Below are 26451 nucleotides of genomic sequence, written 5' to 3' on the forward strand. Positions count from 1 at the left end.
GATGGCAAGAGAAGCACCACTAAGAATAACATGCCAGGAAACTAAAGTGCCAGAACAAAATAAAAAGAGGAAAGAAGAAGACACAGAAATGGAAGACAGGGAGATGGGAGGCAGCAGCAAACGCTACCAAGCAAGGAGCAAAAATACACAGGCAGAGGCTGCAGGGCAGCCCTGCCAAATCCCATGAAGATAATTAGTTGGAACTGCCGTGGGCTTGGGAACCCATGGGCAGTGAGAGCTTTGAACAAGCTCTTGAAACAGCAAGCTCCCAACCTCGTATTCTTAATGGAGACGAGGAGAAAGACTGACGAATTAAATCGTATCAGGAATAGAGGAAGAATGGGAAATATTGCAGGAATTGACTGTGAAGGGGATGGAAGAAGTAGAGCGGGCGGTTTGGCAGTTATGTGGGATAGCTCTATTGTTTTGGAAGTATCATCAATGTCCTTGAACCATATAGATATGAGGGTAAAAGTAGCAGAAGCTGGACAGCAGTGGAGGGTTACGGGGTTCTATGGGAATTCGGATGCAGCCAACAAGCAAAAATCATGGGATCTCTTGAGCTCGCTTGGTAAATCTCAAAACATGCCATGGTTGGTTTTTGGAGATTTTAACCAAATCCTAGAACAGAAAGAGAAGACAGGGGGATTGTCAGTTTCTTATAGCCAAATGAAAGGTTTTCAAGAGGTACTACAAATGAATCAGCTGCTAGACTTGGGGTTTGTGGGACACTCTTTTACATGGACAAACAACCGACCGGGAGAAATGAATATTCAAGAGAGACTCGACAGGGCAATCGCAACAATTGACTGGAAGGAAGCTTTTCCAGAGACAATTGTAAGACACTTGCAGAGGTACAAATCAGATCACTGTCCTCTCTTAATTGATGTAACAGGTCAAGAGAACAAAAGAAGGAGGAAGAGGCCAAATATCTTCAGATTTGAAGAAATGTGGCTTCAAAACCAAGAGTGTAAAGAAGTAATATGCAAGAGCTGGTCGGATAGTGCAGAACATTTAAAATGGAAGCTGGAAAATTGTGGAAGAAGGCTACAACAATGGGGAAAACAGAATTTTGGACAACTACCAAAGAAGATCAAAGAGAAGCAGGATTCTATAGAACATCTTACAACCCTCCCGCAATCTGAATCGACCATTATGAGACTAAAAGAGACACAAAGAGAGTTAGACGATTTGTTGTACCAAGAAGAGATTAAGTGGGCACAAAGATCTAGAGCAACGTGGCTTAAAACGGGGGACAAAAATACTAAATACTTTCACCAGAAAGCATCACAAAGGAACAAAAGAAATCGTATAGAGAGGATCACTGATGATGCAGGAATTCTTTTTGAAGATGAGGAGAAAATAGAGGAAATTATAGTGAACTTTTATGAGGATTTGTTCAAGACCGAAGGGACAATGGAAGAAGAACAAGTGGCTGCAGTGGTGGGAGGCAGAGTCTCGTAGGAGGCTTTGAATATTTTGGAGGAGGACTTCACTCAAGAGGAAGTCAGAACAGCCTTAAGGCACATGCACCCAACTAAAGCCCCCGGACCGGATGGGATGCCGGCACTCTTCTACCAAAGAATATGGGATATTGTGGGAGAGGAAACTTCCAAGTGGGTCCTTAACTGTCTAAATAGGGAGGGAGACTTTGAAGAGATGAACAACACCTTTTTGTGTCTAATCCCCAAAACAAAGACCCCAAAGCACACTAGAGAATATAGGCCGATATCTCTTTGCAATGTGGTTTTCAAGCTAGCAACGAAGGTCATTGCAAACAGACTAAAGCAAATTCTTCCGGGGATTGTGGGAGAGTACCAAAGCGCCTTTACTCCAGGTAGATTAATTACGGACAATGGCTTGGTGGCTTTTGATATATTCCACTATATGAGGAAAAAGGTAAATGGAGCAAAGGGTTTTGTGGGCATAAAGTTAGATATGGCTAAGGCATATGATCGGATTGAATGGAGTTTTCTCTTGGCGGTTATCAAGTCTATGAGTTTCCCACAAAAGTGGGTGAAACTAATCCAAAAATGCATAAGCTCGGTGTCTTTCTCAGTACTTATTAATGGCTGTCCCTCCAAGGATTTCAAACCCACTAGAGGCATAAGGCAAGGGGATCCCCTTTCTCCATACCTATTTATATTATGCGCGGAAGTGTTCTCGGGTCTCCTTATCAAGGCTCAGGAAAGGAAAGCGATTCAAGGAATAAAGATAGCTAGGAATGCACCCGAAATATCACACCTTTTTTTTGCGGATGACAGCATTCTCTTCATAAGAGCAGCAGATCAAGACATAATTGAAGTGAAGGAAATTCTACAGACATACCAATTAGCTTCAGACCAAAAGATCAATTTGGATAAATCGGAAATCTCTTTTAGCCGAAACGTGCCTCCTCTCAGACAGATGCTTATCCAAGATTGGTTACAGATTAAAGCAGTGGAGAACCATTCAAAGTACTTGGGGATTCCAACCTTTGTTGGAAGATCTAAGAAACAAATCTTTGATTTTGTCCAAGATAGAGTTTGGAAGAAGCTGAAGGGATGGAAGGATAATAGCCTTTCCAAGGTGGGGAAAGAAGTTCTTATAAAATCAGTCGCTCAAGCAATCCCCTCATACATCATGGGATGTTTCCAAATGCCCAAAAGCTTATGTCAACACATAGAGAGCATGATTAGTAAATTTTACTGGGGGAACAAAAATGGAGAAAGGAATGTGCATTGGGTTAGATGGTTAAAATTAAGCTTGGCAAAGCAAGAAGGGGGGCTAGGATTTAGAAGCTTTGAAGCTTTTAATCAAGCACTTTTGGCCAAACAAGGATGGAGATTGATCAAATTTCCTAATTCACTAGCAGCAAGGACATTGAAAGCCAAATACTACAACAAAAAATCTTTTCTCAAGTCAGGTATAGGAAACTTGCCAAGCTACACTTGGAGAAGTATTTGGAATGCTAAATGGGTTCTAAATCTGGGAGGCTTGTGGAGGATCGGTAATGGCAGATCAATTAGAATAAAGGAAGACCCATGGCTTCCAAATCAAAACGGATTCAGAATTTGGAGTACCTGCTCAAGTTTTAATTCAGAAACCAGGGTGGAACAACTTATTGACCAGGAAACTATTCGATGGAGAGAGGACGTCATCAAACAGAATTTCTTTCATTTCGAAGCAGAACAGATACTTAACATTCCTCTAGACCAAAACCAACAAGAAGACTGCTACTACTGGAAAGAATCAAAGAATGGCGAATATGAGGTCAAGAAAGCTTACCACCTCATCTGTTCTCAGCCACAAAACCATGCTCAGTCCAGCAATCAGAAGCACCGGAACAGATTCCCTTGGAAACTTCTTTGGAACACAAAAGCACTGAACCGCACTCTTAATTTCACATGGAGACTGCTAACATTATCTCTGCCAACTAGAATCAATATTCAAAAAAGAGGTATCACATGCACATCACTGCCCAAGATGTTGGGAAAGGAAGAGACAGAAGAACACATATTCAGAGACTGTACCTGGACACAACGATTTTGGTTTGCTAGCCCTTTCAACCTCCGAACAGAGAGAGCTCAGAATCACCCAATTGGAGCTTGGATTGAAGAATCGCTAAACCAAATCGGAAAGGGGGAAAGAGGCCTTTTTCTTGAATGCCTACATGTAATATGGTGGGGAAGAAACAAATTAATTTTTGAAGATAAGAAAATAGACATACAAGAATTAGTGAACAGAGCAACTTTTAGATACCATGAATTCACAGTCATGTCAAGGCCGACAGAGAACTTCACGGCAGAGCCACCTCCAGGGAGTCGAAGTTTAATGTGTTGGGTGCCGCCGGAGCCAAATATCTTCAAATTGAATGTGGATGCAGCAATTTCAAATGAAGGAGCGAATGGAGGAGGTGCAGTTGTTAGGAATTCAGAAAGAGAAATTATGGTTGCAGCTACTTGGTCATTTTCAACCACATCTATAATTGAAGCAGAAGTCACAGCATGTCTTTTGGGCCTTAACTTGGCTTTGGATTGCTGTTTTTTTGATTTAGCCTTAGAAGGAGATAACATTGATGTTATTAGAGCTTTAAAAGGGAATGACACTCACAGGAATTATTTTGGAAGTTTAGTGTCAAATTGTAAACAGGCTTTAGGTAAATTTAGATTTGTTCACATTTCTCATGTAAAAAGGGAGGGAAATAGGGTAGCCCATGCTTTGGCCAAATTAGCTCTGACCCAACCAAATGTTATATGGTTGGAAGAAGCTCCTGAACATGTAACTAATTTGGCCCATTTAGATGTTTTGAGTTCTTCTTGAAAAGAATAACTTTTTATTCAAAAAAAAAAAACTTACAAAATATTAATAAATCTATTTTAATCTATTAAAATATAAAAATATTTTTATAATTAAAATAATTATTAAAAATTTTAAATTTATTATATTTTGTTATAAATATAATTTTAAAATAACTTTTTAAAATATTTTTTAAATAAAAATTTATATATATATATATATATCAGATTTTTTATTAAATTTCATCAGGTCAGACTAATTTTAATAACAGACCAAATTTAATATTTAAAATAAAATTTATAATAAATTATAGACTAATTAAATACATTACATATCTAACTTATTAAAGTAAAATCGTACTTAATCTTACCTGTTTTTATCCCAGAGATGTAAATAACAAAGACACATATGAATAAACTAATGTCAAGTATTGAGATGACAATGGGTAGAGTAAGGTAGTGTTTGGAATTAATCTTAATCCTACCCGTGGATTAAAAATTTTATATAAACTTAACCCTATTTTATCTGCGAGTTGAGAATATTTTAACCCTAACTCTATTCATTCTTACTTTGCGAGTACCTGATCCTACCTGCAAGTTATAAAAAAGATGCAACATTCTTAAGTTGAGGGCTTTCACCACGTGAAAAATTAATGAGTAAACGTTTATTAGTCAAAGAGCAGAAACAGTTACCAGGGAGTGTGCATACAAAACTGCACCGTGTAATTAATCATCAGTTACAGAAGTAGACTATAAATACTAGAAAGTCTTAGGGAATAGGGGTTGGAACTTTTCTTCAGAAATTACTCACGCACTCTCACATCCCAGAGACTTTCTAAGTTTGCCTCGAGTCAATTATCTGTAGAATTTCTTCCACAAGTCTTTATTTTTCATTTACATTTTCTGTAAACTTTATCTTTCAAGCAAGTTTATTTTTCAAGCGAATTTATATTTTAGCACCTTTAAGTTCCATGTCAAAGCTCTTTGACCCAGTCGAAGGCACTTTACCGCTTTCTTTAAATTTTAACGCAATCTTTCCAATTTCAATTAATTTACTTTTCAAAAACTTCATTTTTCATTTCTTTTATTCTTTTACAAATTTTGATTTATACTTCATTTCGATGCCCGTCTAATCGAAGACGATTTTGATGCACTTATAGAAAACTGGTACCTGCAAAAGAGGAGTTGGTTTCGTTCCCAAATAATTAGAATTGAACTATCATCGATTTGCTAAAAATCGACAAACAAATTGGCACGCCCGGTGGGACAGTTTTAAATCGAAGTGTGACAAAAGTTTTTGTATTATTTGGACGTAACATTCATCCACGTGTTAATTTGCCACCACCTCCAATAACTACCGGTTGGCCTCCTTATGGCTTCTTCCCGGTTATACCCCACCGGTGGATAGTTTTGTTCCTCCTGTTCGATTTGGAAGTGTAAATGGAGGGAATAATTCTCAAAACCCACAACAACATTTTGAGTATTCTCGTGATTATAATGTGGGCTTTACTTCGAATGCTGCTAATTCGATGGCAGTATATCGACAACAAGTAAAGAAAAGTCATCATGAATTAGTCAATTTATTGACTCAACAAATGACCACAATTCTAAATCCTATGATGGCTGATCACGAATCGAAATTCGAACGTCTTGCTAGACAAGTCGAACGTATTGCTCGAATCGTAGATTATGAGGAAGGTGAAAGGCATAATGCCATGGGAGATAATAAAGGATTCGAAAATATGTTTCAGACTGAAAATAATATTTTTGATAGAGAAAATCCTCATGTAGTTCTCCGTGGTCAAAATGCTGATGAATTTCTAGGCAGATTTTGTGCTAATCATGGCGGTGGACGTTATCAAGTCATCAGGATTGTGGAAGAAGTGCATAATTGGGTCGGTTTAAATGTTAGTTTTATGAATCAACCTCATTTTGTGTCTGCTTTCCCTCAAGTTATTCAAATGGCTGAAGTGTCAAGAGGGGTAAAAAATCTAAAGATAATCACAAAATTTGTTGGTAAAGTTAGAGAATTAACCACTGAACATGTTGCTCAATATTTGGTTGAGATTGGAAATGTATCCAATGATGAAAATTTGAAAATGAAGTTTTTTCCTTCTTCGTTAACGAAGAATGCGTTTACTTGGTTTTCAAATCTTAGACCAAATTCGATAACGACATAGAATCAGTTGAAAACTGCTTTTCATGCTCAATTCTATCGAGGAAAAATGAATGTGGCAGTTACTGATCTAGTGACTTTGAAACGTGAAGATGGTGAAACCATTGACGATTATATAATACGTTTCAAGAACGCTAGAAGTAGATGCTATGTTTCATTACCTGAGAGCAAAGTGGTGAAAATAGAATTTATGGGGCTAAGATTTTATATGCGCTGAAAATTGCTTAATGTGCATATCCCTGATTTAGCACATCTGGCTGAAAAGGTCCGTCAGACTGAACTTATGAAAAAAGAGAAGGAGAAATATAGGAGTGAGCAAAGATCAAAGAGTAAACCTTTTACTCGAAAAGAGAAAGTTGATTATGTGACTATGGAGTCCTCAAAGGAGGAACTCGATTTTGAAACAGAAATCGATTTGGCTGAACTTAAGAGGGGCCCTCCATATGTCTATTCCTTACTTAAAAAGCTTCCTAGTAATGAAAAGTCAAATGAATCAAAGTTGAAAAGTGGAAAAAGGTATAGTTTTGATATTTCAAAATCTTATCAGATTTTTTATGTGTTACTTAAAGATAAACAGTTAATTCTGCCTGAGGGTAGAACTTTACTTTCGGTGAAAGATTTAAAAAGGAAACCTTATTGCAAATTTCACCAAGCAACCAATCATTTGATTAACAGTTGTGTTCGTTTCAGGGACTTAATTCAAGAAACTATAATAGAGGGACAGTTGAAGTTCGATGATGGAAAAAAGGAGATGAAGGTTAATGTTGGTCCCTTTGATACTGATGTTAGCTTCGTTGAACCATGTTTCAGTGTGAACATGGTTGGCATGTCCTACAACTTTGATGTGCCTCTTGATGATTTTGAGTCACAAGTTCGATCTGTGTATCCTCGAGCAGAAGATGGCTTGCTCAATTTCTTGGTACAGCAGAAGATCAAAGATCGTGATGTGTCTTTATACCCACGATGTAATACTGTGTTTGATGCTGAAGCAGCGGCAATTTTTGAGAAAGAAAGAATGAAGAAAGAATTGGCTCATAGACAGGAGCAGGCGTACCAAAGACAGTCAATTCGGCATATAGAGGGTCAGAATTCTAAGACCCCTCAACAAAATGTAGTTATACCTTTGAGCCGTTCCCAGGCTATAGGTGTTCAATGGATTCAGAACTAGGAGTTTCAGAAGCGGGATACTCTTTATCATCGTAACCCACAGTGGGGACATCGTGGACCTCCTCGAAACCAATATTCTCACTACCGTGGTCGAGCCAGAGGGTATCCAAGAGGGAGAGAAAGAAGGAACCCTAATCAAAACAAGAAGCCTCAAGCAGATGTAAGCAAGGGGGCAACGCCTTCCGGTCATTCTCGAATTGTCTTTCCTTCTGATGGAGAGACGTGCTCGAAGGAAATTCCATCTCCTGCGAAGATGGAGAAAGGCAAAGCAATAGCTCAATCTTCGGGAGTCAACAAAGGTAAGGAAGTTGATGTTGATGAAGAGTACTTCGAAGAAGGGGATGATGATATGGTTGGAACGATTTCGATTATTCCGACCAAGTTTCTGGGGGAATATGAAGGTGACCCAGAGGAAGACTATGATATGGAAGCCGAAGAGGCTTTTTCCTTCATCCGATATGAGGATGAACTGGGTTACTTTCTGAGGCCTACTGAGAGGAAAAAATCCCATCTTCGCCCACTCCATATCACCACTACTCTGAGTGGGATCAAAGTGAGTAAAGTTTTGATTGATGGGGGAGCAGCAATAAGTCTCCTACCATAAAGGATGTTGATGAAGGTGGGAAAGCATCCTGATGATTTGGTCCCCACAAATATTACTGTAACGAACTTTAGTGGGGCTTCAACCCCAACAAAGGGTCTAGTTACTTTGAGTGTAAAAGTTAGGTCCTTCGAACAAAATACTGTGTTCGTGGTAGTACCGTCAAAAGCAAGCTATAATGCTTTATTAGGGCGAGATTGGATCCATGGTGTCGAGCTGTACCTTCGACTGTACATCAAAATGTCCTTCTTTGGATGGAAGATGGCAAACTTGAAGTCATTAAAGCATATTCTAACCTGTATGTCGAACAGTTGTACGCTGACTTCAAAATGTATGGTCCTAAATTGAAACCTTTGGACGTTGATAGGACGCTGAACTCTTACAATTGTGAAGGCTATTACTTGTCTTCGGAGGGTTTAACGGTGAAGCTACGCTACCCACAATTGAATGTGAGCCCAACTGGCTGGGATTGTCTCTCTTAAGGGCTGGATAAAGGATTGCTCAATGGATCAGGACCAGGATGTTTCAGACTACCAGGTAATTTTAAAGAGTTATTTAAGTAATTCTCTTAATGTAGAAAATAAAAGTGGTTCTTCTGATGAAGTGAAATCATGTAGGAATTCGAATTCTTCTATTAGTTGTAATAGCTCGATATCTTCAATCGAGTTCAGTCATAGTATAAGTATTTCTTCTTTATGTAGTCCAAATGATGTTTCAAACCGAACTGCTGATGTAGTAGCAGAGATATATGGTGTTGAAAATCAAATTGATGTTAATTTAGTAAATGATCAAGTGCATTCAATTCCCAATGAATCTGTTGATTTTTCTTTTGATTGCATCTATGACCTAGAACCTTTGGGTTTCGAAAAATATTCAGTAAAAGATGATGACCATTTCAAAGGGTTTGAATCTCAAGATCCCTTGGAAGAAATTAATCTTGGGACTCTTGATGTTGTTCGAATTACATATATTGTAAAGATCTTGTCGATCCTTTTCGAACTAATCTTTTTCATCTTTTACATAAATTTAAAGATTGTTTTGCTTGAAACTATCATGAGATGTCTGGTTTCGATTATTCTCTTGTAGAGCACTGATTAGCATTGAAACCAAATGCTTGACTTGTAAAGCAAACCCCTCGTTGTTTTGCTCCAGAAATCAATCAAAAGATTAAAGAAGAAATAGAATGCTTGATTAAAGCGAAATTTATTCGAACTGCACGATATGTGGAATGGGTTTCGAATATTGTTCTTGTGATGAAGAAAAATGGAAAGTTGAGAGTATGCATTGATTTTCGAGATTTGAATAATGCTACTCCAAAAGATGAGTACTTTATGCCGATTGCAGATATGTTAACCGACTCTGCGGCGGAAAACAAAATTTTAAGTTTTATAGATGGTTATTCAGGATATAACCAAATCTTTATTGTAGAAGATGAAGTGTCCAAAACTGCCTTTCGTTATCTTGGGGCGTTAGGTACTTATGAATGGGTAGTTATGCCCTTTGGTTTGAAAAATGCTAGTGCAACTTATCAATGAGCAATGAATGCTATATTCTATGAGTTTATTGAAAAATTTATGGAGGTATATATCGATGACATTATGGTCAAATCGATTTCAGTGAGTCAACACATTGATCACTTAAGAAAAAAATTTGTCACCATGAGGAAGAATGGATTAAAAATGAACCCTTTAAAATGTGCTTTTGGGGTGTCGCTGGAAACTTCCTAGGTTTGGTTGTTCATAAAAAAGGAATTGCAGTCAATAAAAATAAGGCAGATGCAATATTGGCATTATCTACGCCCAAATCAAAAAAAGAAGTGCAATCCTTCCTAGGAAAGGTGAATTACCTCTGAAGGTTCATTTCGAATCTTTCTGATCAAACTTGAGTGTTTGCACCTTTAGTGAAATTAAAGAATGACTCACAGTTCGAATAGACGAATGAGCATCAACTAGCATTTGATTCGATTAAGGCTTATTTATCTAAGACTCCAATTATGACGAATGTTCGTCCACATGAACCTTTGAAGTTATACATTGTAGCATATTGATGAGCGGATAATTTGTACGCTTTTTGGCATTGTTTTTAGTATGTTTTTAGTAGTTTTAGTTGAGTTCTTAGTATATTTTTATTAGTTTTTAGCTAAAATTCACTTTTCTGGACTTTACAATGAGTTTGTGTGTTTTTCTGTGATTTCAGGTATTTTCTGGCTGAAATTGAGGGATCTGAGCAAAAATCTGATCCAGAGACTCAAAAGGACTGCAGATGCTGTTGGATTCTGACCTCCCTGCACTCGAAGTGGATTTTCTGGAGCTACAGAAGCCCAATTGGCGCGCTCTCAATGGCGTTGGAAAGTAGACATCCTGGGCTTTCCAGCAATATATGATAGTCCATACTTTGCCCAAGATTTGATGGCCCAAACCGGCGTTCAAAGTCACCTCAAGAAATTCCAGCGTTAAACGCCGGAACTGGCACCTAAATGGGAGTTAAACGCCCAAACTGGCATAAAAGCTGGCGTTTAACTCCAAGAAGAGTCTCTACACGAAAATGCTTCATTGCTCAGCCCAAGCACACACCAAGTGGGCCCGGAAGTGGATTTTTATGTCTTTTACTCATCTCTGTACACCCTAGGCTACTAGTTTTCTATAAGTAGGACCTTTTACTATTGTATTTTCATCTTTGGATTATTTTGGATCCTTTGATCATCTTTGGACATCTAGTTCTTAGATCATTGGGAGGCTGGCCTCACGGCCATGCCTAGACCTTGTTCTTATGTATTTTCAACGGTGGAGTTTCTACACACCATAGATTAAGGTGTGGAGCTCTGCTGTACCTCGAGTATTAATGCAATTACTATTGTTCTTCTATTCAATTCCGCTTGTTCTTTGTCCAAGATATCACTTGTTCTTCAACATGATGAATGTGATGATCCGTGACACTCATCATCATTCTCACTCATGAACAAGGTGACTGACAACCACTCTTGTTCTACAAGCATCCGAGGTTTAGTGAATATCTCTTGGATTCCTGATACACGATGCATGGTTGATCGCCTGACAAACGAGTGCTCGCCTGACAAACGAGCCAGCCATTCCGTGAGATCAGAGTCTTCGTGGTATAGGCGAGAACTGATGGCGGCATTCAAGAGAATCCGGAAGGTCTAACCTTGTCTGTGGTATTCTGAGTAGGATTTAATGATTGAATGACTGTGACGTGCTTCAAACTCCTAGCAGGCGGGGCGTTAGTGACAGACGCAAAAGGATCGATGGATTTTATTCCGGCCTGACCGAGAACCGACAGCTGATTAGCCATATGCTGTGACAGAGCATGGGAACATTTTCACTGAGAGGATGGGAGGTAGCCACTGACAACGGTGAAACCCTACATGAGCTTGCCATGGAAAGGAGTAAGAAGGATTGGATGAAGACTGTAGGAAAGCAGAGAGACGGACGGGAAGGCATCTTCATACACTTATCTGAAGCTCTCACCAATGATATACATAAGTATCTCTATCTTTATCTTTATGCCTTATTCGTTTATCACTATACCCATTTGAGTCTGCCTGACTGAGATTTACAAGGTGACCATAGCTTGCTTCATAGCAACAATCTCCGTGGGATCGACCCTTACTCGCGTAAGGTTTATTACTTGGACGACCCAGTGCACTTGCTGGTTAGTTGTGCGAAGTTGTGTTTATGCCATGGTATTGAGCACCAAGTCTTTGGAGCCATTACTAGGGATTATTTCGTGTATTAAAAAGTATTGATCACAATTTCGTGCACCAAGTTTTTGGCGCCGTTGCCGGGGATTGTTCTTGTGTATGGACAACTGACGGTTCATCTTGTTGCTTAGATTAGGTATTATTTTTCTTCAGAGTTCTTAAGAATGAATTCTAGTGTTTCAAGGTGATGTTCTTATCATCACCAAAGCTGATTGATCATCATCAATTTAGCTCTTGAATGCAATGTCCTGCTGAAGCTTAGCTAGCTATGTCTAATTCCTTTAGACTAAAGCTTTAGACTAATATTGCATGATTCCTGGAATTCTCATTAAGAATTTTGATACCTTTATTTTCTTCTTCCATATAATTTTCGAAAAAAAGCACAAAAAAATTTACAAAATCATAAAAACCAAAAATACTTTATATTTCTTGTTTGAGTCTAGTGTCTAATCTTAAGTTTGGTGTCTTGCATGCCTTGTTTATTTGATCTTGGTTCTATTTTCAAGTCAATAGTACAGGGGACTGAAGATTCAGAACATGCAGCAGAGGAATTACACAGAAAAAGCTGGGCGTTCAAAACGCCCAGTGAAGAAGGACAGACTGGCGTTTAAACGCCAGCCAGGGTACCTGGTTGGGCGTTTAACGCCCAAAAAGGTAGCATTTTGGGCGTTAAACGCCAGAATGGATACCATTCTGGGCGTTTAACGCCAGGATGGCACCAGGGGGAAGATTTTGTTTTCAAATCAATTTTTTTTTCAAGTTTTCAAAGTTTTTCAAAATCAAATCTTTTTCAAATCAAATCTTTTCAATCAAATGTTTTCAAAATCAATTTCTTTCTTTTTTTAAGATACTTGCTAACAATTAATGATTTGATTGAACATTTCAAGTATGTTGCATTTTCTGTTGAGAAAGGTTTAATGTTTGAATCATATCTTTTCTTGTTAGGCAAGTCATTAATTTTTAAAATCATATCTTTTAAAATTGTTTTCAAATCAAATCTTTTTAAAAAAATGTTTTTCAAATCATATCTTCTCAATCACATTTTTTAAACCAATCATATCTTCTTAACCACATCTTTTTCAAATTAGTTTTCAATTAAATATTTTTAATTTCTAATTTCAAAATCTTTTTCAAAAATCACTTGATTTCTTTCCCACTCTTATTTTCGAAAATCAATTAGTGTTTTTCAAAATGTTTTCAAACTTTTTAACTTAATTTTCGAAAATTCTCTTCCCTCCTTCTCACATCCTTCTATTTATGGAGTATCACTCCTTCTTAATGCACAATTCGAACTCCATCTAATTAAAGTTCGAATTTTTCTCCTTCTTCTTTCTTCTATTTTTTTTTCTCTGACACCTCAAGGAATCTCTATACTGTGACATAGAGGATTCCACATTTTCTTGTTCTCTTCTTTTTCATATGAGCAGAAGCAGAGACAAAGGCATTCTTGTTGAAGCTGACCCTGAACCTGAAAGGACCTTGAAGCAAAAGCTAAGAGAAGCTAAGGCACAACTCTCTGTAGAGGACCTAACCGAATTCTTCAAAGAGGAAGAACACATGGCAGCCGAAAATAACAACAATGCCAACAATGCAAGGAAGGTGCTTGGTGACTTTACTGCACCTACTCCCGACTTCTATGGGAGAAGCATCTCTATCCCTGCCATTGGAGCAAACAACTTTGAGCTTAAGCCTCAATTAGTTTCTCTAATGCAACAGAATTGCAAGTTCCATGGACTTCCATTGGAAGATCCTTATCAGTTCTTAGCTGAGTTCTTGCAAATCTGTGACACTGTCAAGACTAATGGGGTAGACCCTGAGGTCTATAGACTTATGCTATTCCCTTTTGCTGTAAGAGACAGAGCTAGGACATGGTTGGACTCACAACCTAAAGAAAGCCTGGACTCTTGGGAAAAGCTAGTCAATGCCTTCTTGGCAAAGTTCTTTCCACCTCAAAAATTGAGTAAGCTTAGAGTGGAAGTCCAAACCTTCAGACAGAAGGATGGAGAATCCCTCTATGAAGCTTGGGAAAGATACAAACAATTAATCAGAAAGTGTCCTTCTGACATGCTTTCTGAATGGAGCATCATAGGTATTTTCTATGATGGTCTCTCTGAACTATCCAAGATGTCTTTGGATAGCTCTGCTGGAGGATCTCTTCATCTGAAGAAGACGCCTACAGAAGCTCAAGAGCTAATTGAAATGGTTGCAAATAACCAATTCATGTACACTTCTGAAAGGAATCCTGTGAACAATGGGACAAATCAGAAGAAAGGAGTTCTTGAGATTGATACTCTGAATGCCATTCTGGCTCAGAACAAGATATTGACTCAACAAGTCAATTTGATTTCTCAAAGTCTGTCTGGAATGCAAAATGCACCAAGCAGTACTAAGGATGCTTCATCTGAGGAAGAAGCTTATGATCCTGAGAATCCTTCAATGGAAGAGGTGAATTACCTAGGAGAACCCTATGGAAACACCTATAATTCTTCATGGAGAAATCACCCAAATTTCTCATGGAAGAATCAAGAGAGACCTCAACAAGGTTTCAACAACAATAATGGTGGAAGAAACAGGTTTAGCAATGGCAAGCCTTTTCCATCATCTTCCCAGCAACAGACAGAGAATTCTAAGCAGAACCCCTCTGACTTAGCAACCATGGTCTCTGATCTAATCAAAACCACTCAAAGTTTCATGACTGAAACAAGGTCCTCCATTAGGAATTTGGAGGCACAAGTGGGACAGCTGAGCAAGAGAATTACTGAACTCCCTCCTATTACTCTCCCAAGCAACACAGAAGAAAATCCAAAAGGAGAGTGCAAAGCCATAACCATGGCCGAATCTGGAGAGGAGGGAGAGGAAGTGGACGCCACTGAGGAAGACCTCAATGGGCGTGCACCAACCTCCTCTGAGTTCCCCAATGAGGAACCATGGGAATCTGAGGCTCAAAATGAGACCATAGAGATTCCATTGGACTTACTTCTGCCCTTCATGAGCTCTGATGAGTATTCTTCCTCTGAAGAGGATGAGTATGTCACTGAAGAGCAAGTTGCTAAATACCTTGGAGCAATCATGAAGCTAAATGACAAGTTATTTGGAAATGAGACTTGGGAGGATGAACCTCCTTTGCTCACCAAAGAACTGGATGACTTGTCTAGGCAGAAATTACCTCAAAAGAGACAAGATCCTGGGAAGTTTTCAATACCTTGTACCATAGGCACCATGACCTTCAAGAAGGCTCTGTGTGACTTAGGGTCAAGTGTAAACCTCATGCCTCTCTCTGTAATGGAGAAGCTAGGGATCTTTGAGGTACAAGCTGCAAGAATCTCACTAGAGATGGCAGACAATTCAAAGAAACAAGCTCATGGACTTGTAGAGAATGTTTTGGTAAAAGTTGAAGACCATTACATCCCTACTGATTTCATAGTCCTAGAGACTGGGAAGTGCATGGATGAAAACATCATCCTTGGCAGACCCTTCCTAGCCACAGCAAAGGCTGTGATTGATGTTGATGGAGGTGAACTGATCATTCAAGTGAATGAAAAATCCTATGTGTTTAAGGCTCAAGGATATCCCTCTGTCATCATGGAGAGGAAGCATGAAGAGCTTCTCTCAAATCAGAGACAAACAGAGCCCCCACAGTCAAACTCTAAGTTTGGTGTTGGGAGGCCACAACCAAACTCTAAGATTGGTGTTGAACCCCCACATTCAAACTCTAAGTTTGGTGTTGGGAGGTTCCAACATTGCTCTGAGTATCTGTGAGGCTCCATGAGAGCCCTCTGTCAAGCTATTGACATTAAAGAAGCGCTTGTTGGGAGGCAACCCAATGATTATATTTTATATATTTTCTTTTGTTATTTTATGTTTTTTGTAGGTTGATGATCATAAGAAGTCACAAAATCCATTGAAAAAGCAAAAACAGAATGAAAAACAGGAAGAAAAACAGCACACCCTGGAGGAAGAATTCACTGGCGTTTAAACGCCAGTGAGGCTAGCAGTTGGGCGTTTAACGCCCAGTCTGGCACCATTCTGGGCGTTTAACGCCCAGTCTGGCACCATTCTGGGCGTTTAACGCCAGAAAGGGGCACCAGACTGGCGTTAAACGCCAGAAAAGGGCAAGAACCTGGCGTTAAACGCCAGGAATGGGCACTAGCCCGGCGTTTAACGCCAGAAATGGCTCAAAACGTGATTTTTGATGCCAATTGGTGCAGGGATGACTTTTCCTTGACACCACAGGATCTGTGGACCCCACAGGATCCCCACCAACCCCACCACTCTCTCTCTCTTCTTCACCCATTCACCAATCACCTCATTACCTCTTCCCCAAAATCCCTTCACCTATCAAATCCCATCTTTCTCTTCACCACTCACATCCATCCTTCATAAAACCCCACCAACCTCACCCTTCAAATTCAAACCACTTTCCCTCCCAAACCCACCCAATATGGCCGAACCCCATCTCCCCTCTCTCCTATAAATACCCTTCTTCACTCCTTCATTTTCACAAAACCTAAACACCACTTCCCCCCTCCTTGGCCGAATACATAAGCCATCTCCTTCTCCCTCATTTCTTCTTCTTCTACTCTCTTCTTTCTTCTTTTGCTCGAGGACGAGCAAACCTTTTAAGTTTGGTGTGGTAAAAGCGTTGCTTTTTCGTTTTTCATAACCATTTATGGCATCCAAGGCCGGAGAAACCTCTAGAAAGAGGAAAGGGAAGGCAAAAGCTTCCACCTCCGAGTCATGGGAGATGGATAGATTCATCTCAAGGGTGCATCAAGACCACTTCTATGAAGTTGTGGCCTTAAAGAAGGTGATCCCCGAGGTCCCATTTTCACTCAAAAAGGGTGAATATCCGGAGATCCGCCATGAGATCCGAAGAAGAGGTTGGGAAGTGCTTACCAACCCCATTCAACAAGTCGAAATCTTGATGGTTCAAGAGTTCTATGCCAATGCATGGATCACCAAGAACCATGATCAAAGTATGAACCCGGATCCAAAGAATTATCTTACTATGGTTCGGGGGAAATACTTGGATTTTAGTCCGGAAAATGTAAGGTTAGCATTCAACTTGCCCATGATGCAAGGAGATGAACATCCTTACACTAGAAGGGTCAACTTTGATCAAAGGTTGGACCAAGTCCTCACAGTCATATGTGAAGAGGGCGCACAATGGAAGAGAGATTCAAGAGGCAAGCCGGTTCAATTGAGAAGGCATGACCTCAAGCCCATGGCTAGAGGATGGTTGGAGTTCATCCAACGCTCAATCATTCCTACTAGCAACCGGTCTGAAGTTACTCTAGACCGGGCCATCATGATTCATAGCATCATGATTGGAGAAGAAGTGGAAGTTCATGAGGTTATAGCCCAAGAACTCTATAAAGTGGCGGACAAGTCTTCCACCTTGGCAAGGCTAGCCTTTCCTCATCTCATTTGTCACCTCTGTTATTCAGTTGGAGTTGACATAGAAGGAGATATCCCCATTGATGAGGACAAGCCCATCACCAAGAAAAGGATGGAGCAAACAAGAGACCCCTCTCATCATGAGACCCCTGAGATACCTCAAGGGATGCACTTTCCTCCACAAAACTATTGGGAGCAACTGAACACCTCCCTAGGAGAATTGAGTTCCAACATGGGACAACTAAGGGTGGAGCACCAAGAGCATTCCATCCTCCTCCATGAAATTAGAGAAGATCAAAGAATCATGAGAGAGGAGCAACAAAGACAAGGAAGAGACATTGAGGAGCTCAAGCACTCCATAAGACCTTCAAGAGGAAGAACAAGCCGCCATCACTGAGGTGGACCCGTTCTTTAATCTCCTTGTTCTTTAATTTTCTGTTTTTCGAATTTTAGTGCTTTATATTATCCATGTTTGTGTCTTATGATCATTAGTGTCTTAGTGTCTATGCCTTAAAGTTATGAATGTCCTATGAATCCTTCACCTTTCTTAGAGATTGTTCTTAATTGAAAAAGAAAAGAATTGCATGAATTTTGAATTTTATAACAGTTTAATTATCTTGATGTGGTGGCAACACCTTTGTTCTCTGAATGTATGCTTGAACAGTGCATATGTCTTTTGAATTTGTGGTTCATGAATGTTGGCTCTTGAAAGAATGATGAAAAAGGAGACATGTTACTGAGGATCTGAAAAATCATAAAAAAAATGATTCTTGAAGCAAGAAAAAGCAGTGAATACAAAAAAAAAGAGAAGAAAAAAAGCAAGCAAAAAAAAAAAACGAAAAAGAAAGAGAAAAAGGAAGAAAAAGAAAGAAATAAAGTTGTGATCCAAGGCAATAAGAGTGTGCTTAAGAACCCTGGACACCTCTAATTGGGGACTTTAGCAAAGCTGAGTCACAATCTGAAAAGGTTCACCCAATTATGTGTCTGTGGCATGTATGTATCCGGTGGTAATACTGGAAGACAGAGTGCTTTGGGCCACAGCCAAGACTCAATAAGTAGCTGTGTTCAAGAATCATCATACTTAACTAGGAGAATCAATAACACTATCTGGATTCTGAGTTCCTAAAGAAGCCAATCATTCTGAGTTCCAAAGGATAAAGTGAGATGCCAAAACTATTCAGAGGCAAAAAGCTAAAAGCCCCGCTCATCTAATTAATACTGATCTTCATAGATGTTTTTGGAGTTCATTGCATATTCTCTTCTTTTTATCTTATTTGATCTTCAGTTGCTTGAGGACAAGCAACAATTTAAGTTTGGTGTTGTGATGAGCGGATAATTTGTACGCTTTTTGGCATTATTTTTAGTATGTTTTTAGTAGTTTTAGTTGAGTTCTTAGTATATTTTTATTAGTTTTTAGCTAAAATTCACTTTTCTGGACTTTACTATGAGTTTGTGTGTTTTTCTGTGATTTCAGGTATTTTCTGGCTGAAATTGAGGGATCTAAGCAAAAATCTGATCCAGAGACTCAAAAGGACTGCAGATGCTGTTGGATTCTGACCTCCCTGCACTCGAAGTGGATTTTCTGGAGCTACAGAAGCCCAATTGGCGCGCTCTCAACGGCGTTGGAAAGTAGACATCCTGGGCTTTCCAGCAATATATGATAGTCCATACTTTGCCCAAGATTTGATGGCCCAAACCGGCGTTCAAAGTCACCTCAAGAAATTCCAGCGTTAAACGCCGGAACTGGCACCTAAATGGGAGTTAAACGCCCAAACTGGCATAAAAGCTGGCGTTTAACTCCAAGAAGAGTCTCTACACGAAAATGCTTCATTGCTCAGCCCAAGCACACACCAAGTGGGCCCGGAAGTGGATTTTTATGTCATTTACTCATCTCTGTACACCCTAGGCTACTAGTTTTCTATAAGTAGGACCTTTTACTATTGTATTTTCATCTTTGGATTATTTTTAGATCCTTTGATCATCTTTGGACATCTAGTTCTTAGATCATTGGGAGGCTGGCCTCACGGCCATGCCTAGACCTTGTTCTTATGTATTTTCAACGGTGGAGTTTCTACACACCATAGATTAAGGTGTGGAGCTCTGCTGTACCTCGAGTATTAATGCAATTACTATTGTTCTTCTATTCAATTCCGCTTGTTCTTTGTCCAAGATATCACTTGTTCTTCAACATGATAAATGTGATGATCCGTGACACTCATCATCATTCTCACTCATGAACAAGGTGACTGACAACCACTCTTGTTCTACAAGCATCCGAGGCTTAGTGAATATCTCTTGGATTCCTGATACACGATGCATGGTTGATCGCCTGACAAACGAGTGCTCGCCTGACAAACGAGCCAGCCATTCCGTGAGATCAGAGTCTTCGTGGTATAGGCGAGAACTGATGGCGGCATTCAAGAGAATCCGGAAGGTCTAACCTTGTCTGTGGTATTCTGAGTAGGATTTAATGATTGAATGACTGTGACGTGCTTCAAACTCCTAGCAGGCGGGGCGTTAGTGACAGACGCAAAAGGATCGATGGATTTTATTCCGGCCTGACCGAGAACCGACAGCTGATTAGCCATATGCTGTGACAGAGCATGGGAACATTTTCACTGAGAGGATGGGAGGTAGCCACTGACAACGGTGAAACCCTACATGAGCTTGCCATGGAAAGGAGTAAGAAGGATTGGATGAAGACTGTAGGAAAGCAGAGAGACGGAAGGGAAGGCATCTTCATACACTTATCTGAAGCTCTCACCAATGATATACATAAGTATCTCTATCTTTATCTTTATGCCTTATTCGTTTATCACTATACCCATTTGAGTCTGCCTGACTGAGATTTACAAGGTGACCATAGCTTGCTTCATAGCAACAATCTCCGTGGGATCGACCCTTACTCGCGTAAGGTTTATTACTTGGATGACCCAGTGCACTTGCTGGTTAGTTGTGCGAAGTTGTGTTTATGCCATGGTATTGAGCACCAAGTCTTTGGAGCCATTACTAGGGATTATTTCGTGTATTAAAAAGTATTGATCACAATTTCGTGCACCACATATATAAACACAATTGGGTGTATGTTAGCCCAAGATGATGAGAATGGGCGTGAATGGGCAGTTTATTACCTTAGTCGGGTGCTAACTGATATCGAGACAAGGTATTTCCCGATAGAAAAATTGTGTTTGTCTTTATATTATGCCTCTATGAAACTAAAATGTTATATGGTGGCTAAATCGGTGAAAGTTATAGCACAAGCTGATCTCATCAAATATATGTTAAGTTTCCCAATGTTACGAGGACGTTTAGGAAAATGGATGCTAACTTTGACAGAGTTTGATTTACAATATATCCCGGCCAAAGCTGTGAAAGGTCAGGTCATTGCAGATTTTCTTGTAGATAATTCGAAAGATCTGAATGACCAGAGGGTAAATGTAATCGACATTGAAGTCGATTATTGGAAGTTATATTTTGATGGATCGAAGCATAAAGATGGTGCAAGGGTTGGAATTCTTATTATCTTACCAGAGGGAATTCTATCAGAATTCTTGTTTGAATTAAAATATCCTTACTCGAATAATGTGGCAGAGTACGAAACTTTGATTTTGGGTCTCGAAATATTAATTAGTAAAAGGGCTTTGGAAGTTCAAATACTAGGGGATTCTCAGTTGGTTTTAAAGCATTTATTGAAGGACTTTAAATACAATAATGAGAAGTTGCAAAAGTATTTAACAACTGCTTGGGAGTTTTTAACCTCCTTTCGAAAAGTTTCTTTGGTTCACATCCCCAGAATCCATAATGAAATTGCTAATAAATTAGCCCAAATTACTTCGAGATATAGAATCGGTCCAGAAACTCTTAAAAAATTGGCTAGTATCCATCAAATATTAGTGCCTGTGAATGAAAGAGAGGCTTTATGCATAGATAAATGGAAAAATGATTATTGGAGAAAGCCTATTGCTGAGTATTTAAAAAATCTCAGCACCTCAGTTGAAAGAAAGATAAACTTGCAGGCGATGAGTTTTGTTATAATGGCTGATGAATTGTATAAGAAAGGAATTGATGGAAGTTTATTGAGATGTTTAGGTCAAGATGATCAAATTATTGCTTTGGGCAAAGTCCAGAAAGAGATATGTGGTGCCCATCGGGCTGGGAAGAAGATGAAATGGGTTTTATATCGCAATCACGTGTATTGGCCGTCTATGATAAAAGATAGTATCAATTATGCAAAGGCATGTCAGGAATGCCAGAAACATGGTCCGATACAGTAGATTCCAGCACCTGAGTTACATTCGATAATAAAGCCATGGCCATTTAGAGGTTGGGCTTTAGATTTGATTTGGTTGATCTACCCTCCTTCATCGAAATAGCATAAATTTATCTTGGTAGCAATCGATTACTTCACAAAGCGGGTTGAAGCGGTTCCTCTGATAGAAGTTGGTCAAAATGAAATAATAGACTTTATTGAGGAACATATAATTCATCGATTCGAAATTCCTTAAACATTGAGCACTGATCAATGGACTATGTTTACTGGTCAGCGAATTAAAAATTTTGCAACTTCAAGGAATATCAATATGGTTACCTCAACTCCTTATTATGCACAGGCTAATGGGTAAGTGGAGACAGCAAATAAAATCCTGATAAGTCTGATCAAGAAGCATATCGGGAGTAGACCCCGAACGTGGCATGAAACTTTAAGCCAAGTATTATGGGCTTATCAAAATTCACCAAGAAGGTCATTTAAGTACTACACCTTATAAATTGGTTTATGGCCATGATGTAGTGCTACCACTAGAAATTAATTTGAATACTTTGAGAGTATCAAAATAAAATGATTTGCCAGTCGATGATTATTGGAATGCAATGTTTGATGAGTTGAATGAATTAAATTCAGAGCGAATCCTGGCACTTGAGAGTATGATTTGACAAAAAGAAAGTGTTGCTCGAAGTTATAATCATCGAATAAGAGAAAAATATTTCAGTATAGATGAGTTGGTTTTAAAGGTTATTTTGCCAATGAAAAAGAAATCAAGATTTCTTGGCAAATGGTCCCATATTTGGGAAGGTCCTTTCCCAGTGATAGGATTGTATTCGGAAAATGCATATCAGATTAAAGATATCGAATTGGGAAATATAATTGACTCAAATAATGGAAAATACTTAAAGCAAATTTTTGTTTGCCAAATTGAAGTTAAGGTGCATAAGTCCGAAAGGAAATAAAATTATTACAAATACTGAAATTTAAGAGATATGAGGTGCCAGGAGTTTTGCCAAGTCTGAGCGTAGCTTTGCCACTTTGTTGTCCAAAATTGAAAGTGCCTCAGCATGCTTGAACTTTTCGTATTGGACCTTGTCATGTTGTTTTCCATATTCTTCTTGCTTGGTCTCAATAGAAACAATTTCTTGGATGATTTGTTGTTGTTCTTGCTGAGTAGTAGTCAGAGGTATGGCTATATCAGCTCGTCTCTTGCATATTTTGGCAAGCTTTTTATTGATCTGGACCAATTTTGTTTCAAATTTTATCTCTTCCTTGTCATAAAAAGTTTGAATAGAAATAGCCTGACATATTCTCAGATCGAATTCTTCACGGGAAGCTTTTTTCGGTTGAAGGGCCGCAGCATAACCTTCTACTTCAGTTTTGATCTTAGCTTCCTCATTTTCGATCTCTTGAAGTTTATTTTGGAAAGCTACGCTGTTGTTGGCAAGCTGTTTGAATGTTGGATTATGGCAGAATACGGAGTAGAAGCCGGAAATTCAAAGGCAGAGTTCAAAAGATCAGATAAAAGCTGGTTGAGAACGGCATCATTGATCCATTAGCAGGTGAATGATCCAAGAGTTTAAAAAGTGACCGAAGTTGCTCTCGAGTGTTAACACTCAACTCGAATGAAGGACTAGATGTAGAAGGCCTGGGGAGCACTGGGCAGGTACATGCACTTTGTCCTCTTGGATAGCTTGATTTAAGATGGAGATCAGGTTGGCCAATGTATCACTGGTAGGTTCAGCAGAAACACCCAGATTTCCAGATCCTTGACCAGAAAGAGTTTGAAATTCAGCCTGTTCGGGAGGACTGGAGAGTCCTTGGGGAGTTTCTAAGAATCTGGATCGAGGCGAATCTAAATTGGTAGTCTCAGCAACTCGAGAGACAGAGTCAGAGTTTGGGGCCACTTGATTTTCAGCAGAAAGTGTAGCCTGGTTGTTTGGTGAGGTTGGTCCAAGAATTTGATTCTGTGTTGGAGAATGCTGTGGAAGGTCTTTTGTTAAATTAACCACCTATGTTCCAGGAGGAGGTGGAAAAGCACGCTGCAGTGGCTGAACAAACTCTGTGGCCTGGATTGAATTATGGGATGTGGTTTGTCCCTGGTCATGTTGTTGTTGTTGAAGTGGTTGATTCAGTACTGGGGGTGAGGTGATTGATTGAGCAGCAGTAGTGGGTTGATATATAAGGTACACAGTGATAAGTTAAGATTTATTCTAACTCGAATAAAATATATGTAGAAATGATAATGTTACCAGAATGAGTCTTAGCCTTCGAATTAGTTGGGGACCAGGATCTGCTGTATCATCTGATTGGGAGGAAGCAACAAGGATGTTCTGGATGGATTGCTCACTTCCATCGGAGCTCTCACTCGATGGTTGCAACCGTAACTGATGGAAAGATCAAAATCAAAAGTTGTTAAGTAAATGTGATTTTTGAAGTATTTCAGTTTAAAGTTCATGAGTATATGTAGAAATAGTTACCCTTTTGGAAGTCCTGGTGGGAGTCCTTCGACTTTTGTGTTGTGGTTGTCGAGAGGAGGCTAGGTGTCAACTTTTCTTTTTTGGGATTTTTTGGGGAAACCTTCAGTAGCAGGGGCTATTCGAATAGCAGATTGCTGAATTTTCTCTAAAGTACGACTGTACCTAGAGTAGTAAGCAGTCCACCATTCGAAGCAGGACTTGGTGATATATGAGCTATAATCATAAACAAGGAAATTGAAACGCTCCCTGTGTTGTTGATTTTTTTAGAGGCAAGCATCGAGTTCTTCTGGTGAAGTCAGAGTGATGTGACAGAATGGGTTATTGTTTCGAGGCAGCGGAGTTGGGATGGCTTGAGAAAAGACCAGTTGCTTGGCTATAAAATGAGGGGCGTACAGGGTCACTTTGAACCTTTCCTTTTTGTGTTGGGGCAGCCCTGTAGAAATTATTTGGACAGCCAGCAAGTTCGACCAGTTCCGATTCGCAAGTTCATTTTTCTCAGTGTCATGTGGAAAGAGTAAGCGATCAAACCATGCAGGACCACAATTTCAACGCAAAAAGGGGGCGAAATTGAGGTTTTCATTATAAAATCTTTACAAAAATGGAAGAGAGAAAAAACAGTCCAAAATCGGTCCTCATCTGATTGTGTATTTGGAAAATTTGGCTTATAATCAGCCAATCGGAAGCCTTCGATGTGCTGTTTGTCAGTAGCACCACCTTCAGGCTTTGTCATAAACTTTTCAAAAATGGTATTAAGCCATAGTTGGAGAAGTCAAAGAGGGCCACCTGTACTGATCATACAATTGTCTCGGAGACAATGTACAAATTGACCAAGCTCTTCGAAAATGTGCTCTAGAAGAAGCATGGCCAAGTTAAGAGTATTTCTTTCATGAAGCAAAGCAGCCAAGGGAAGGAAAAACTTCAACATCTAAACACTTCGGGAACAGAAAACGATCACATTTAGCCAATAAAACAAAAAGGCTACATGCTTGTCATCTGTAACAGCAGTGCCCTCTGCACCCATGTTATGAGCAATGAAATCACTATAGAAATTGGTGGAGATAATATTGTATTGGTGCCTGGGTTGCATGTCAGAGGTACAGTCTGGAGGATTTATCAGAAGTCCTGTAATAGTGGCTACATCCAAAAGAGACATACCAATCATTCCACAAGGGAGGAGGAAGTTGTTGGTTGTCCTATTCCAAAAATAAGTTACAGCTCCAATCATCCAAGGGAGCGTTGAAGGTGAAAATTGGGAAAGTCTCAGGAGTTCCTGAATCCCCAGAGCCCCCCAAGCAACGCTCTTTGTAGGGGCAAGGCGTTGATGCCAGGCTGTAAAGTCAACCCCCCGAGAGTTAATCTTTGGGTTATTTCTGAAGGGTTTCTGATTGACGAAGAAAGAGATATCGAGGGTTTGATTGATCAACAAATATTCTCCTTGAGCACTAGGGAAGAAGGGTAGTTTTTTGTTCGCCCCTTCTAGAGTTTCAACAGGTCCAATGAAGCAATGAACATCTCCACCTACTGTGAATGGGATTAAGATTCTGGTATCATTGATTTGGAGTTCTAGATCGTCAATGACATCGTCATTGACTTGATTCAACACATGGAGGGCTGGAGAAGATGGTGGTGTTACCATAGGGCCTTTGCCTTTGTCCTGAACAGCAGCATGAGATGATGAAGCGGCCATTGCAGAACAGAGAAGAGTGAAGTTTAGGGATTGAAGAATAGTGGTCGTGTAGAGGATGAATCAAGAGAAATCGAGAGAATAAAGGATCAAGAAAGTTCAATGAAGACAGAAAGTGTCAAATTTAAAGGGATTTTACTGTAGCTGTTATCACAGATGGAATTCAATGTGAAAAGAGGTAACTTTGCGGAGAAGGCGAAGTGGTGGAGAGAGAAAGCATGAATCTGGGAGACGTGTCGAACGGGTTAGTACTAATGGGAAGTTAAATGGTAATTATTACTGACTCGGGAGATTGGAATTTGAAATTGAATTTGGATAAAGTGTTTCGTTTTTCCAAGGTGATTTTGAAAACAAACACATTAATTCAAGGGGGGCAATTTGTTGGTCGAAAAATATTTCGACTGGAATGAATCAGATCGAAATGTTTAAAAGTGCATGTGCAGGTATAGGTCGAGAGTTACTCGACACAATCTCGATTTCGGATACATTAATAAATAGAGTGGGCCTAGTCGAATGGATATTCAAAGGAGAAATTGAATGGGCGCTCGGAGTAAGTGAATGGAATAGTTACATAAGTGGAGAAGTTGAGGGCTTTCACCACGTGAAGAATTAATGAGTAAACGTTTATTAGCCAAAGAGCGGGAACGGTTACCAGGGAGCGCATACAAGACTGCACCATGTAATTAA

General features: G+C 39.4%; 2 protein-coding genes and 1 non-coding gene across 3 annotated transcripts; 2 read left to right on the forward strand and 1 right to left on the reverse strand.

Annotated features, from left to right (window-relative positions):
- The first annotated feature begins 183 nt into the window (after positions 1-183).
- On the forward strand, positions 184-1464 carry LOC130980424 (uncharacterized). The gene is made up of 2 exons (XM_057904108.1): positions 184-978; positions 1282-1464. The coding sequence occupies exons 1-2, from the start codon at positions 184-186 to the stop codon at positions 1462-1464; spliced, it is 978 nt and encodes a 325-aa protein (XP_057760091.1).
- A 12437-nt stretch (positions 1465-13901) lies between these two features.
- LOC130983520 (small nucleolar RNA R71) lies at positions 13902-14009 on the reverse strand. Its single transcript, XR_009087505.1, has one exon. It is a non-coding gene; the product is annotated as a small nucleolar RNA R71 (small nucleolar RNA).
- Positions 14010-20563: 6554 nt separating this feature from the next.
- Positions 20564-21610, forward strand: LOC130980425 (uncharacterized). Its single transcript, XM_057904109.1, has one exon. The coding sequence runs from the start codon at positions 20564-20566 to the stop codon at positions 21608-21610; it is 1047 nt and encodes a 348-aa protein (XP_057760092.1).
- Positions 21611-26451: the final 4841 nt, after the last annotated feature.

Source organism: Arachis stenosperma, chromosome 5 (assembly GCF_014773155.1).
Source record: "Arachis stenosperma cultivar V10309 chromosome 5, arast.V10309.gnm1.PFL2, whole genome shotgun sequence".
NCBI classification, from domain to species: Eukaryota; Viridiplantae; Streptophyta; class Magnoliopsida; order Fabales; family Fabaceae; genus Arachis; species Arachis stenosperma.

Coding starts and splice junctions, on each gene's coding strand:
- LOC130980425 (XM_057904109.1), top strand. CDS start 20,564: ATGGTGGCTAAATCGGTGAAAGTTATAGCACAAGCTGATCTCATCAAA.
- LOC130980424 (XM_057904108.1), top strand. CDS start 184: ATGAAGATAATTAGTTGGAACTGCCGTGGGCTTGGGAACCCATGGGCA. Junction 979..1,281: donor AAAACCAAGAGTGTAAAGAA/GTAATATGCAAG, acceptor TACTTTCACCAG/AAAGCATCACAAAGGAACAA.